The sequence below is a fragment of the Sminthopsis crassicaudata genome, chromosome 6 (assembly GCF_048593235.1).
Source record: "Sminthopsis crassicaudata isolate SCR6 chromosome 6, ASM4859323v1, whole genome shotgun sequence".
NCBI classification, from domain to species: Eukaryota; Metazoa; Chordata; class Mammalia; order Dasyuromorphia; family Dasyuridae; genus Sminthopsis; species Sminthopsis crassicaudata.
In genome coordinates this window covers 158,701,980-158,714,754 of record NC_133622.1, presented here as the reverse complement: position 1 = coordinate 158,714,754, position 12,775 = coordinate 158,701,980, and the positions used below count along the sequence as shown (strand labels likewise).

General features: G+C 33.6%; 1 protein-coding gene across 5 annotated transcripts in view; it reads left to right on the top strand.

The window, feature by feature from the left end:
- ANXA3 (annexin A3) overlaps positions 1-6,650 on the top strand; it is a 45,129-nt gene extending 38,479 nt beyond the window's left edge. For 2 of the 5 annotated variants that reach the window (XM_074276762.1, XM_074276763.1), the window contains exons 11-13: positions 409-467; positions 1,508-1,630; positions 4,479-6,650. In XM_074276762.1, the coding sequence (XP_074132863.1) occupies positions 409-467; positions 1,508-1,630; positions 4,479-4,547 (251 nt within the window). In that variant the 3' untranslated portion in view covers positions 4,548-6,650. The remainder of the gene's footprint in view (positions 1-408; positions 468-1,507; positions 1,631-4,478) is intronic. The other 3 variants (XR_012483721.1, XR_012483719.1, XR_012483720.1) reach the window with 3 other exon arrangements.
- Positions 6,651-12,775: the final 6,125 nt, after the last annotated feature.

Below are 12,775 nucleotides of genomic sequence, written 5' to 3'. Positions count from 1 at the left end.
ACCCTAGGTATAGAGATATATAAAACAGGTATACAACTCAAACATTTACTAAAAATAAATTATATTTTAGTGACCTCCACATTCAGTTATGTGACCTCATAAAGGGTCATAACCCGCACTTTAAGAAGCTTTGATCTAGTCTATCCCCTTTATAATAAGTGATTAAAGGAAGTCCAAGCGACTTTGGTAAATGCTCTTATGATCATTGTGGCCAATTAGTGTTCTGAGGGTCCAAGTAAATGGATCTATTTAGAGTTCTGGAGTGGCTTCAAGAATAGAAAGGCCTTTCCTAGCTATATATAGGTTGGCCCCTAAAAGTCTTGGTAAAACATTTACTATAGATTAAACTTGTTTACAAATTAAACATTATTTTGTTTTTGTTTTTGTTTTTTTAAATAAAAAAAACAGTTAATTGTGTGAAGAACACACCTGCCTTTTTTGCTGAAAAACTGTATAAGGCTCTAAAGGTTAGTCTTTTATTTAATTCTATGCTTAGTTTACTGAAAAGGGTAAAGAAGGGAAGGAGAGAGAGAGAGAATCATCTGAAATTCTATTGATGGGATTTTGCATTTACTTCATGTTTGAATTAAGTTGTCTTTTCTATAGTTAATTTGTATAGCATCTGTTGCTAGATAGAAATGGAGTGAGGGGGCAGTCATTACACTCAACTCTAATGTAGGTATATATATATATATATATATATATACATACATACACACACACATATATATATGGGTATGTATGTATATATGTGTATATATATAAAATATATGTATATATGTAGATCTATATATATGTATATGTGCATATTTGTATCAATTGATATAAATATATAAACTAATGTCTTTTAATAATATACTTCAAATATAGTAAGAATAAAAAAGTTTATTTTCCTTTAATATACCCTTTTCTGATTTGGGCCATTATTTCCTGCTGCTTCTTGCTCAGCAAAATGTGATAATAAAGTGAACTCTGTCAGGGACATTCAAGGATTCTGAGTTGGAAGAGATCCATCCAGACAGATCCACTTAATTTACAGAGGAAAAAACTGAGTTTCATTTAGTTGAAATGACTTAGTAATTATTATATTGATTACAATACAAATACAATAAATGTTTATTAAGAGCACAGTACTAAGCACTGGAGATACAAATAAGGACAAGACAATCCCTGCCCTCAAAGAGCTTACAATCTAATGGAGGACAGCACATAAAATGAAGCTGAGAAGTGAGTCATTGAGGGAAAATTACAGTGATGATGGAATCAAATCAAAGAGTGCAGCTAGTTAGAAATAGAGAGGTGACATCTTCTGGGCCTTCTTTATATGAGGAGAAGGCCTTGAACTCAGGTTGGTTCACTCTAGAGTTGGTGTGTTCCATGGAAGTTAGGTATCTTGGTGACTTAGTATCTTAATAGAAAATTGTTATTTCTTCTCCATACAGATGAAAAATATGTTGGTCTTCTGTTCAGCAATATGCACATTACTGACATCTGTACTTATTGACAGGATACTGAAACTGATAAATGGGCTCTGAATCGAATAATAATTTCCAGATCAGAAACTGACCTTTTGGATATTCAAACAGAGTACAAGAAGCAATATGGGAGCTCCCTCCATACAGCTATTAAGGTAAGATTTTAACATCATTTTAAGACATTTAAAGAATTTAAGACATTAAGAATTTAAATTTTTTCTTCAACATTTTCGATTTCAAATCTGTCCCTTCCTTAGAAAGTCATTCTTAATAATAAAGAATAAATAACACTTAGAGAAAAAAAGTAGTCCAACAAATCACCTGAATCTAGCAGAATATACAATATTCCTTACTCCTTCCAAAGAAGTGCAGTGTCATTTTATTAACCTTTAAAGTTACTAAGTTTTTAATCTTGGTTTTTTGTTATTATTGCTATTGTTATTAACATTTATGTCATAGTCACCATCATATTTTTTTTTACTGGTTCTTCATTGACTGTTTTTATTTTTTTAAATAAAGAAACTCTCCTTGCTTTTTTCTTGCTGCTCCAAATCCTGCAGAGAAGAAAATCAATTTTTCTTCTACATATTAATGTATGAACTTGTGGTCTCTGAGCTTTCAATAGTAAAGTTCCAGTTTTTGAACTGAAATGCCAAATAAAGGAATCCTTTACTTAATGGAAAGAGTCCCTATTGAGCAGAGGCAAGCTAGTATCAGGGTTTCTGTCTAAAGGAGAACTTTCATGTTTTGAAGCCAGTACAGAGTTAATCCATCCTCTTATACTTTATAAAATTGTACTTTATGTACAGTTAGATAACAATATGTCACAGTCCTTCATAAACTTAAAATCATTATATTTTAGAACCATTATTATTGTTATAATTATTATTGTTGGTGCCATCATTATCATCAGAATGCTTAGAATAATGATCCTGCAAGCCTTGCAATTGTAGCGGGGGGTGGGGTGCAATCTATATATAAATGCAAAGATACTTTAGAAGTGAGAAAATATTAATGGTATGAGGTATATGAGGAGCAGGATGATAACAGGAAAGCTTCAAGGAAGAGGTACCACCTGAAATGAACATTGAAAGAAATTAAGGATTTTGAGAAAAGGATCTGAAAAAAGAGTGATCTTAGGCTTTGGAGAATAGCTTCTACAAAGATATGCATTTGAACCTAAATCCTTTGACTCCAAATCTAGCTTTCTTTTTACCTTGTCTCAACGCTTCCTTTATATATGTGTACATGTTGTTTTCCCAGATAGAACGCAAATAAGTTGAAGGCAGACTTAATTTTTTTTTTTTGCTTTGTATTCCCAACATCTATAACAGTGCCCAACACATAACAAATGCTTAATAAATGCTAATTGATCAATCGGTTGGTTCATGACTTATAACAAAAAAATAAATAAATAAATAAAAAGGGAGGGGAGAGAAAAAGCAAGTCATTAAAGCTAACCAATGTACCAGCTGAGTCAGAGTATGTGGAGTGCTCAACATCTAGATCTTCCACCTTGATAGAGAGTTCTTTCCCATATTTTAAAGAGCACCAATATTCTGATAAAGAGGGAGGGGAGGTTTTGCAGGACTGAGTTTTGAGCTGAAGCAGAGAAACTGAGTCAGGACTGGGTCAGGATAATTATGGAAACTGAGTCAGGACAATAAAAGAGAACTGTGGCATAACATTTTGTTTTTACTCCTTACTTAAAATTTATTGGACTGTGAGATTTGCTAGTTATATTTTAACTTTGAATTCCCTTATTCTGCTGGAATTGTTCTGACAGACTCAGTTTTGGGATTATTTTTTAGAAACAACCGGAAATCAAAAACCTGTCCTGGGACTGGCAGTCTCTCTGATCTGTTTCTCCAGTCCTGTTACCCCAGTTTCTTAATTAGTATTTTAGCATACTTAAAAGGATCTTGCAGTATTGATATCAGGACTCTAATAGTTCAGGGTTGTTTGCCTTGGTCTAATTATTAATTTGCTCAGAAATCTGTTTCCTAGTAGTAGCTCCTGTTCTATTGAGAGGGGACAGGTGGAGCTACTCCAGGCCCCACTTTTTCCCCCGTTTGGCATCCCTGACAGACTTAGGGTGCCCTCTTAGGAGGGGCAACAGTCCTGTTGCCCTGTTGAACACTGCTTCTCAGCAGAGGCTGAGTTAAATGCACAAAGAGCCACACACCTAACTCACAGTGAACTGTCTATCTCAAACTGTCCATCTCTGGCTGAGATGCTCCCCAACTGCAGAGGACCTGAACAGGGAGGCTTGTGTGTCTCCCTAAATGAGGAATGCTGTTTGATGCTAATAACTCTGGAGTTATCAGGTCCTTGCCATAAGTCCTTGAATATTTCTAGTTTTAGTTTGGTTTATTTGCTTTACATAGGGTTGGTCAAAAATTATAGGGCTAAGACCTTCCAGAGGAAGGTAATAAAATGATTTGAATAATGAAGAGAGAGAAATAATTCTCAGTTTCCCTAATTATCCTGACCCAGGCTTGACTCAGTTTCCCTGCTTCTCTGTCCTGCAACCCCCCCCTTATCAGAATATTTGATAAGGATAAAAGATCTTATGTTTTAGAATATCAGAATGCCTCTCCCCATCCCAAGCTATCAGAATGTCACATACTGTCTTATCGATCTGCTTCTCCCCATGTCCGGAGTGCCTCTCCCTGATTATGTCATCCCTCTCCAGAGGCTCACCCTACCCTGTCAGAGTCCTGTTCCCATTCTCAGAACCCTAACTCCACCCCTGCCTCAGTCTACCCCCTGAGTCTGAGCCACGTGTATATAGGTCATTAAGAACTCACATTGTTTGCTGGATTCTTGGAGACAATAGTCTCATTCAGCACTGGGACCAAACCATGGATCTATTTGGTCCTAGTAAATCTTCCCCTTTAAATAAATTATTAAATGCTCTCTAATCTCTATCTTGCCTCAGTTTCTCTGGCATTACATTATATTCATTAATATCCATTTCATTTCCTACCTGACTTCATCTAGGCCTCGCAGTCACATGTTTGTGGGCGCTATGAAACTGTCCTCATGAATATCTGCAGTAAAGACAACTGAGGAAAGATAATCTGGAAGTTCTCATCTTCCTGTGATATATCTCCACTATCTACTGATGATCACTTTTTTTGAAGTTTGAAAATGCATAAGCCAATGGAAATACAGTTTGTTTTCTTAATTATAATTTTCATTGATTCATAATATATAAAACCTTACTTTTATTGCACATTATAAATCATATAATTGTTTTTCAAAAACATGTTTTAAAATAAGATTTAGGTCAAATCATTCCAAAATGGCCATCCGTCTGGGAAGTAGGAATTAAATACAGCATTTAGAAAAGCATTAACTATAAAGTGGGAAGATAAAAGTTATCCTTTTTACTAATGATCATGTGTCTTAGTTCAGCTTTTATAAAATCTGTTGCGCTATTCCTGCTAGAAACATTTAAAAAAAAAAAAGCTTTTTGTCATAAAATGATTAATGCTGGAAATAGTCTAAATGAACATGAGAAAGAAAGGCTGTCTATGTCAACCTGATTCCTGTAAAGTGCTAGAATAGGTATGTTGGAATGGTAGAGAGATATGTTAATTTTACCTTCAGCAAGAGCTGTCTAAATTATGCAATTAATTGTTTCTATTGAGGACTGTGTTCATTCATTGTAGCTGTTTATGCTCACTTTTCCCCAGGATAAGAGTTTAGAATTCATTTTATCCTTCTTTCTCTCTAATGATTTAGGAAAAATAATTTATTTAGAAAAATCCCATATAGGGATACATAGTTCAGAAATACAAGTATTCCTTCAGACAGAGATTTGGACGATTTTGATGATTGATTTGAAAGGTGGACTTGAGTCATGTCCAATAGTTTTCAAAAAGGAATATCAGTCTATAGAAGGAAAAAAAAAAACAAAAAAACAGAAGAGCAAGGATTACTAGCTAAGTTTTGCAGCAGCAGCAGTGGAAGGAAAAGAAGAAAGAGAGAGAGAGAGAGAGAGAGAGAGAGAGAGAGAGAGAGAGAGAGAGAGAGAGAGAGACAGAGAGAGAGAGACAGAGAGACAGAGAGAGACAGAGAGAGACAGAGAGAGACAGAGAGAGAGAGAGAGAGAGAGAGAGAGAGAGAGAGAGAGAGAGAGAGAGAGAGAGAGAGAGAGAGTGAGAGAGAGAGAGAGAAAGTGGGTCAGGTAGCTTACTTTGGATGAATGTTAGGAATTTTTCTAGGAGTCTAAACTGTTATATTATAATTAAATTCCATAAGATGACAGAAAAGGGGACCATATGAACTTAAGGGCCTCCATATTGTACACAAGTAAGAAGCAAGGTAAATATTGCAAAGCGGTTTGCCTATTAAATCTCTAAAATTTTACATGAGAGAGGAAGGAGGGCAGGTAATCTGGCTTTCCACTTTATCATTTCACTGAAAATGTTCTCTCCAAAGTAACTAATGATCTATGTATAAATTTAATGACCTCTCCTTTTTAATCTCTCTTTTTTTTAGTTTGTAATTTTTATTAACATTTTTCACCACTTTTTTCAGTTTGAGTTTCAAATTCTCTCCCTCCCTCACCTAATAGCCTTTCCTCAATCCTCCCAATCCTCATTCTCCTTGATTCCTCTGTACTGTTAACATTGTTGATTATCCTGTCCTCCTTGATATTTTCTTCTTCCTAGGTGTTTGGAACACTACTCTCTCATGGTTCTTCCTCTACCTATATGACCATTCCTGTCTTTTGCCAGATCGTACTCCAGATCATGCTTTTCAACTGTAGATTTCCCTCAGAGTTTACTTCTGGGCATTTTCCTCTTTTCCATTTATATTTCTTCATTCTATAATTTCATAAATTCCCATGGATTTAATTCCATCTTTATGTTGATGACTCTCAAATCTACTTCTCTTGCCCCAAACTGTGCTGATCTCCCATTTCCCATCTCCAACTGCCTTTCAGATATCTCAAGCTGGATTCTAATAGACATCTTAAAAATAATATAAACAACTTTAACATATTTAATATGTATTGGTCAACCTGTCATCTGGGGGAAGGGGTAAGGGGGAAGGAGGGGAAAAGTTGAAACAAAAGGTTTTACAATTGTCAATGCTGGAAAATTACCTATGCACAAAATTTTTGTAAAAATTAATAAAAATTAAAAAATAATGAAAACAAAATAGAATTCATTATCTTTCCCCCTAAACTCCTCACCTCCTACCTTCTCTATTACTGTAAAGGGCAAAATCATCCCTCTGGACTTTCAGGATCACAACCTAGAAGTCATTTTTAGACTCCTTGGTATCTCTCTCAATCCTCCTCATCCCTTACCCAAATTCAATCTGGTGTCAAAAACAGTAGATTTTACCTTTGGGACATCTCACATTTTTTGAATCTCTTTAAAAAAAAATTAGCTCCTGACCAACCACTAAAGCAATTTTTCTAAAGCATGGGTCTAATTATATCACACACACCCCACACACAATCATGGAATTGAATGCAGAAATATATTTCACTTAGCAGGGAAATAGAAGGGAAAGGGAAGAAGGCAAAAGAGGAAATGAGAGAGAGGGTAAATTAAGGGAAGGATTAGTCCTAAGTAAAACAAACTCTAACCTTGAAGGGTGGATCAAAAAGAGGGATGTAAAAGGAAAGAAAGGATAAGAATTGTTTCTGGGTGAGGCAAAGAGAAAAGGGGAGAGGAAATAGAAGCAGATGCGTACCATGCAAGAGCACACCCCTTCTCTTAATTCCCTCTTCTTTATAAAAAAAGATATAATACTCTAATCAACACAATAACCTACCAGAACCTTAAAAAAAAAAGATGAAACATATTACTTACCTCTTGACAGAGATGATGGACTCAGGATGTAGCCTGAAACATAATCTTTTGTACATGGCTACAAGGATTTTTTTTAATTGAGAGAGGAGAAGTGCAGGATGGAGAAAAAATAGATTCTCATCAGTTGAAAAAAATTAAAATTGAATTTGAAAGGGAGGATGTAGAATGAATGTAGCTAGGATTAGAAAGGAAACCATTAAATGGAAAAAAATCTTTAAAGTAAATTTCTTGGATTAAAGTCTTATTTCCAAGATATATAAGGTAACTGATTTAAATTTATAAGAGTAAGAGTCATTTCTCAATTGACAAATGGTCAACTAGGCAGTTTCAAGGGAGAAAATTCAATCTATAAATAGCCAAATGAAAAAAAAATGCTTCAAATTGCAAATAAATCAGTGAGATGCACATTAAAGTAACTTGAGATTCTTCCTTACACCCAACAGATTGGCAAAGTGTGTGTGTGTGTGTGTGTGTGTGTGTGTGTGTGTGTGTGTGTGTTTTAAGAAAATAATGAAAGATATGAACAGACAATTTTCAGGTGATGAAATTAAAGCCAAAATGCTCTAAATCACTATTGATTAGAGAAATGCAAATTAAAAAACTCTCACACCTCTCAGATTGGCTAAGATAACAGGAAAAGATAATGATAAATGTTTGAGGGGATGTGGGAAAACTGGGACATTGGTGCATCATTAGTGAAGTTGTGAAATGATCCAACCATTCTGGAGAGCAATCTGGAACTATGCCCAAAGAGCTATAAAATTGTGCATACCCTTTGATCCAGCAATACCATTACTCGTTCTGTATTCCAGGGAAATCATAAAGGAGGGAAAAAGATCCACATGTGCAAAAATGTTTGTAGCAGCTCTTTTTGTGGTAACAAAGAACTGGGAAATGAGTAGATCAATTGGGGAATGGCTGAATGAGGCATGGTATGTGAAGATAAAGGTGTATTATTATTCTATAAAAATGATGAGCAAACTGATTTTAGAGAGGCCTGGAAAGATTTACACAAACCGATGCTGAGCCTAAAATGCAGAACTAGGAATATATTGTATACAATAGCAACAAGAATCTGTGATGATTATGAAAGACTTGGTTCTTCTCAGTGCTTCAGTGATCCAAGACAATCACAATAGATTTGGATAAAAAATGCCATCTTCATCCACAAAAAGAACTATGGAGATTTAATGTAAATCAATACATGATATGTTCACTTCATTTTTCTGGTTTTTTTTCCCTCTCTCATGATTTTTCTCTTTTGTTCTGATTTTTCTGTCCCAACATGATTCATAAAGCAATGTGTATTAAAATAAATAAATAAATTTCTTTAAAAAAAAGAAAGAAAATGATGAATACTGAAAAATCCAAAGGAAAACAGGAAAATTTTTTGTGAATAAATAGTCAATAAACATGTATGTATCAAATGAAACAGTTGCATCATCATCATATCAAAGGTTTATGATATCAAATTGTGTTTTTTCTTTTTTAATTTTAATATTTATTTTTCTTATATGTAAAAATTTTTTAATCTTTGTTTTTTACGATTTTGAGTTGCCTTTTCCCATTATTAAGAAGGCAAGCAATTTTATAAAGATTATACATGTGCAGTCTTGCAAAACATAATTTCATATTAGTCCTGTTATGAAAGAAAACATACAACTGTGAGTTTATTAATCTACTAATTGATCTATTAATAGTAGTTTTGTGAGTTAGTCCAATCCTGAAATCTATTTGCCATGATGTCTGCAAAGTTACTAAACTATATTTGTTTTATGACATATTATACACATTTTCTCTCTGATACTACTGAGTATATACACTAAAGAGATCAAAGAAGAAAGAAAAGGACCCATTTGAATAGCTATTTTTTAGGTGATGAAGAGTTGGAAACTAAGAGCCCATTAATTGAGGAATAGTTAAATAAATTAAGGTATATTAATGTAATGAGATATAATTACACTATAAGAAATAGTGAAATAAAAATGGTTTCAGAAAAACTTAGGATGACTTGTATGAACTGAAGCAGGGTAAAGTGAAGAGAATTACAGTTACAATTTATATAATGTGGCATGAATCAAAATTAATAACTAGCATTAAATACAAATGGCTTAAGTTCATCAATAAAAGAGAAAGATGTTAAAGATTAGGTTAAAATAATATGTATCTCTATTCTATACACATCTATGAGAGGAGGAGAGAAAGTAAAAGATGTTTTCTACTAGGCGACAAATATCCCTCTATCTTGCTCTTTATCTTCAGAACTGATTAGTACTTTTAAAAATGTTTTTTAATCTCAAAATAATGTTTTAATGTATTAGATATTATATTACATAATTATATGATAATTTCCCTCAGGTAAAACTTTATATACAATGATATGTGGGCTGTTTGTGGGTAGATTGAAATATATCATGCTACAACTAGAATTTGAAGTTACTTTGAACTACCAAATTGAATTCAAACCAGGAAGAATGGAAGATAAATAAGGAGATTATATTATGTTTAAAGAAGTTGTAGCAAATAATGGTAATTTTATTTATAAAGAAAATGCTCAGATGCTCTCAGAAAAAACCCTGGAAAGTCCTCCAAAAGTGAAATGAAATATATACAACAAAGTAATAGCAATTTCTGTGATGACCAGCTGTAAGTGACTTTGCTATTCTCAGTAGTACAATAGTCCTTGACTACTCTGAAGAATTTATAATGAAAATCCTATCTGTAGCAGAGAAGAAACTGATTGACTGATTGTGTCTGAATATAGATTGAAGCATTCTCTCTCCCTTCCTTCCTCTTTTCTTCTTCTTCATCTTTGCCCTCCTCCTCCTCCTCCTTTTTCTTCTCTCCCTTTCTCTTTCTCTTTCTCTCTCTCTCTCTCTCTCTCTCTCTCTCTCTCTCTCTCTCTCTCTCTCTCTCTCTCTCTCTCTCTCTCTCTCTCTCTCTCTCTCTTCTCTCTGTCTCTCTCTCTGTCTCTCTCTCTCTCTCTGTCTTCTCTCTCTCTCTCTCTTTCTCTCTCTCTCTCTCTCTTTATATATATCCCCTCACCCCATGTTTTTGCCTATTAGAGTGGTAGCTATATGTTTTCTTTCACAACATGATTTTTATGGAAATGTTTTGCATAACTTCACATGTAGTTTCTTAATGGGAGCTGAAAGTGAGGATAAGGAGGAGAATTTGGAACTCAAAAGTTTTAAAAACAAATGTGAAAATTTATTTTAAATGTAAATAGGGAAAATATTAAATAAATAAAATTTTAAAACATTTATTCCCATTTAGATAGATTTGATCAATCTTCACACACAGAAAAAGAAAATGCTTACAATCGTACAAGAAGAGATAGAATTTAATTTATTTTAAAATCACTTCAACTAAACAAGTATGTATTAATAAATGTGCCAGAAACTATACTAGATGCTACAATAGCAAATGCAAATTAAAACAGTCCCTCACCTCAAGGAGCTTATATTCTTTGTCAGGGAAGCAGCAATACAATATGTAAACCAATATACAGGATAAAGATATAAATGTGTATAGAGGATAGCATAAAGATAAGAAATCACAAATGATCAAGAAAAATAAGAAAGATCTTCCATAAAATGTAGCCCATGAAGTGAGCCATGAAAAAACTAAGCAAAAATCTAAGAGACAGACATGAGATAATTCTTTCTAAGCATGATTCTCAGTTTGGATAATTGTGAAACCAATTTGACAATATAAGTATGAGACTTTTGATTATTGCTGACTATGCATATTAAAAAACCAGGCTTGTAAAAATACAGCCAAGGATAAAAAGGAAAAAAAAAGATCATGATACTCTTAAGAAACCATTTCTGTAAGGTATAATTAGAGAAGAAGAAAATAAAAATTTTGGTGAGTCCCAGAAAGGGAATAATGAAGATAGTGAAAAAGAGATGATGGCATTTCCACGTAAGATCCTTAGAGATCTTAAGAGTATATAAGATCTTTCTTCCTTGGACAGCTTGCAAAGGTGTTATTCATCCATAACAAAACCACTGTGATACAGCACAGAAAGGGAATTTAGGAGAGTGGAATCTCAAAACAGCTCTCCAGGTTATCGAAAATGGAAATTCTTTCTTTCCTTCTGCCTTTATAATCCTGGCCAGGTTGGAGAATAGAGAGTTAAAGAAAGACAAGACAAGAAATCGCTTTCCTGATTTGTAGAAATTTATGGTATCCCAAATTGGAGATGAAAAATTGGAACTGAAATGTAACATTTTTTTACTGTGGATTTCCAAATTATAGTTTAAAGATTTTTGTAACTGCTAAAACATTTCAATGGATCTTGGAAGTCTGTGGTAGTATAAATAGTACATGTCTCTCTACCTTTCCTGGAAGACAATAGCTATATTATGTTTCAATACAAGTTGAGTTCACCTAGAGAAACAGAACTGAAACTAGTTTGAAATGATCTAGCAGAATTTAATTGTTTAAGGAAAGTAATAGCTGACTCCTAAATTAAAATAGACTGAAAAGGAAATTAGAGAAATAATAAAGAGTTACTTTGCCCAACTTTATGCCAATAAATTTGACAACCTAAGTGAAATGGATGACTACCTCCAAAAATATAGGCTTCCCAGATTAACAGAGGAGGAAGTAAATTGCTTAAATAGTCCTATTTCAGAAAAAGAAATAGAACAAACTATTAATCAATGCCCTAAGAAAAAATCCCCTGGATCAGATGGATTTATATGTGAATTCTACCAAACATTTAAAGAACAATTAGCCCCAATGCTATATAAACTATTTGAAAAAATAGGGAATGAAGGACTCCTACCAAATTCCTTTTATGACACAGACATGGTACTGATACCTAAACCAGGTAGGTTGGAAACAGAGAAAGAAAATTATAGACTAATCTCCCTAATGAATATTGATGCTAAAATCTTAAATATGACATAAGCAAAAAGACTACAAAAAATCATCCCCAGGATAATATACCATGATCAAGTAGGATTTATACCAGGAATGCAGAGCTGGTTCAATATTAGGAAAACTATCAGTATAATTGGCCATATTAATAACCAAATTAAGAAAAAACATATGATCATCTCAATAAGTGCAGAAAAAGCACTTGATAAAATCCAACATCCATTCCTATTAAAATATTTGAGAGTATAGGAATAAATGGACTTTTCCTTAAAAATAATCAGTAGCATCTATTTAAAACCATCAGTAAGCATCATGTGTAATGGGGATAAACTGCAACCATTCCCAATAAGATCAGGAGTGAAACAAGGTTGCCCACTATCACCATTACTATTCAATGTTGTACTAGAAATTCTAGCTTTGGCAATAAGAGTTGAAAAAGAGATGAAAGGAATTAGAGTAGGTAATGAGGAAACCAAATTATTACTCTTTGCTGATGATATGATGGTATATTTAGAAAACCCCAGAGATTCTACTAAAAAGCTATTAGAAATAATCCACACTGTTAGCAAAGCT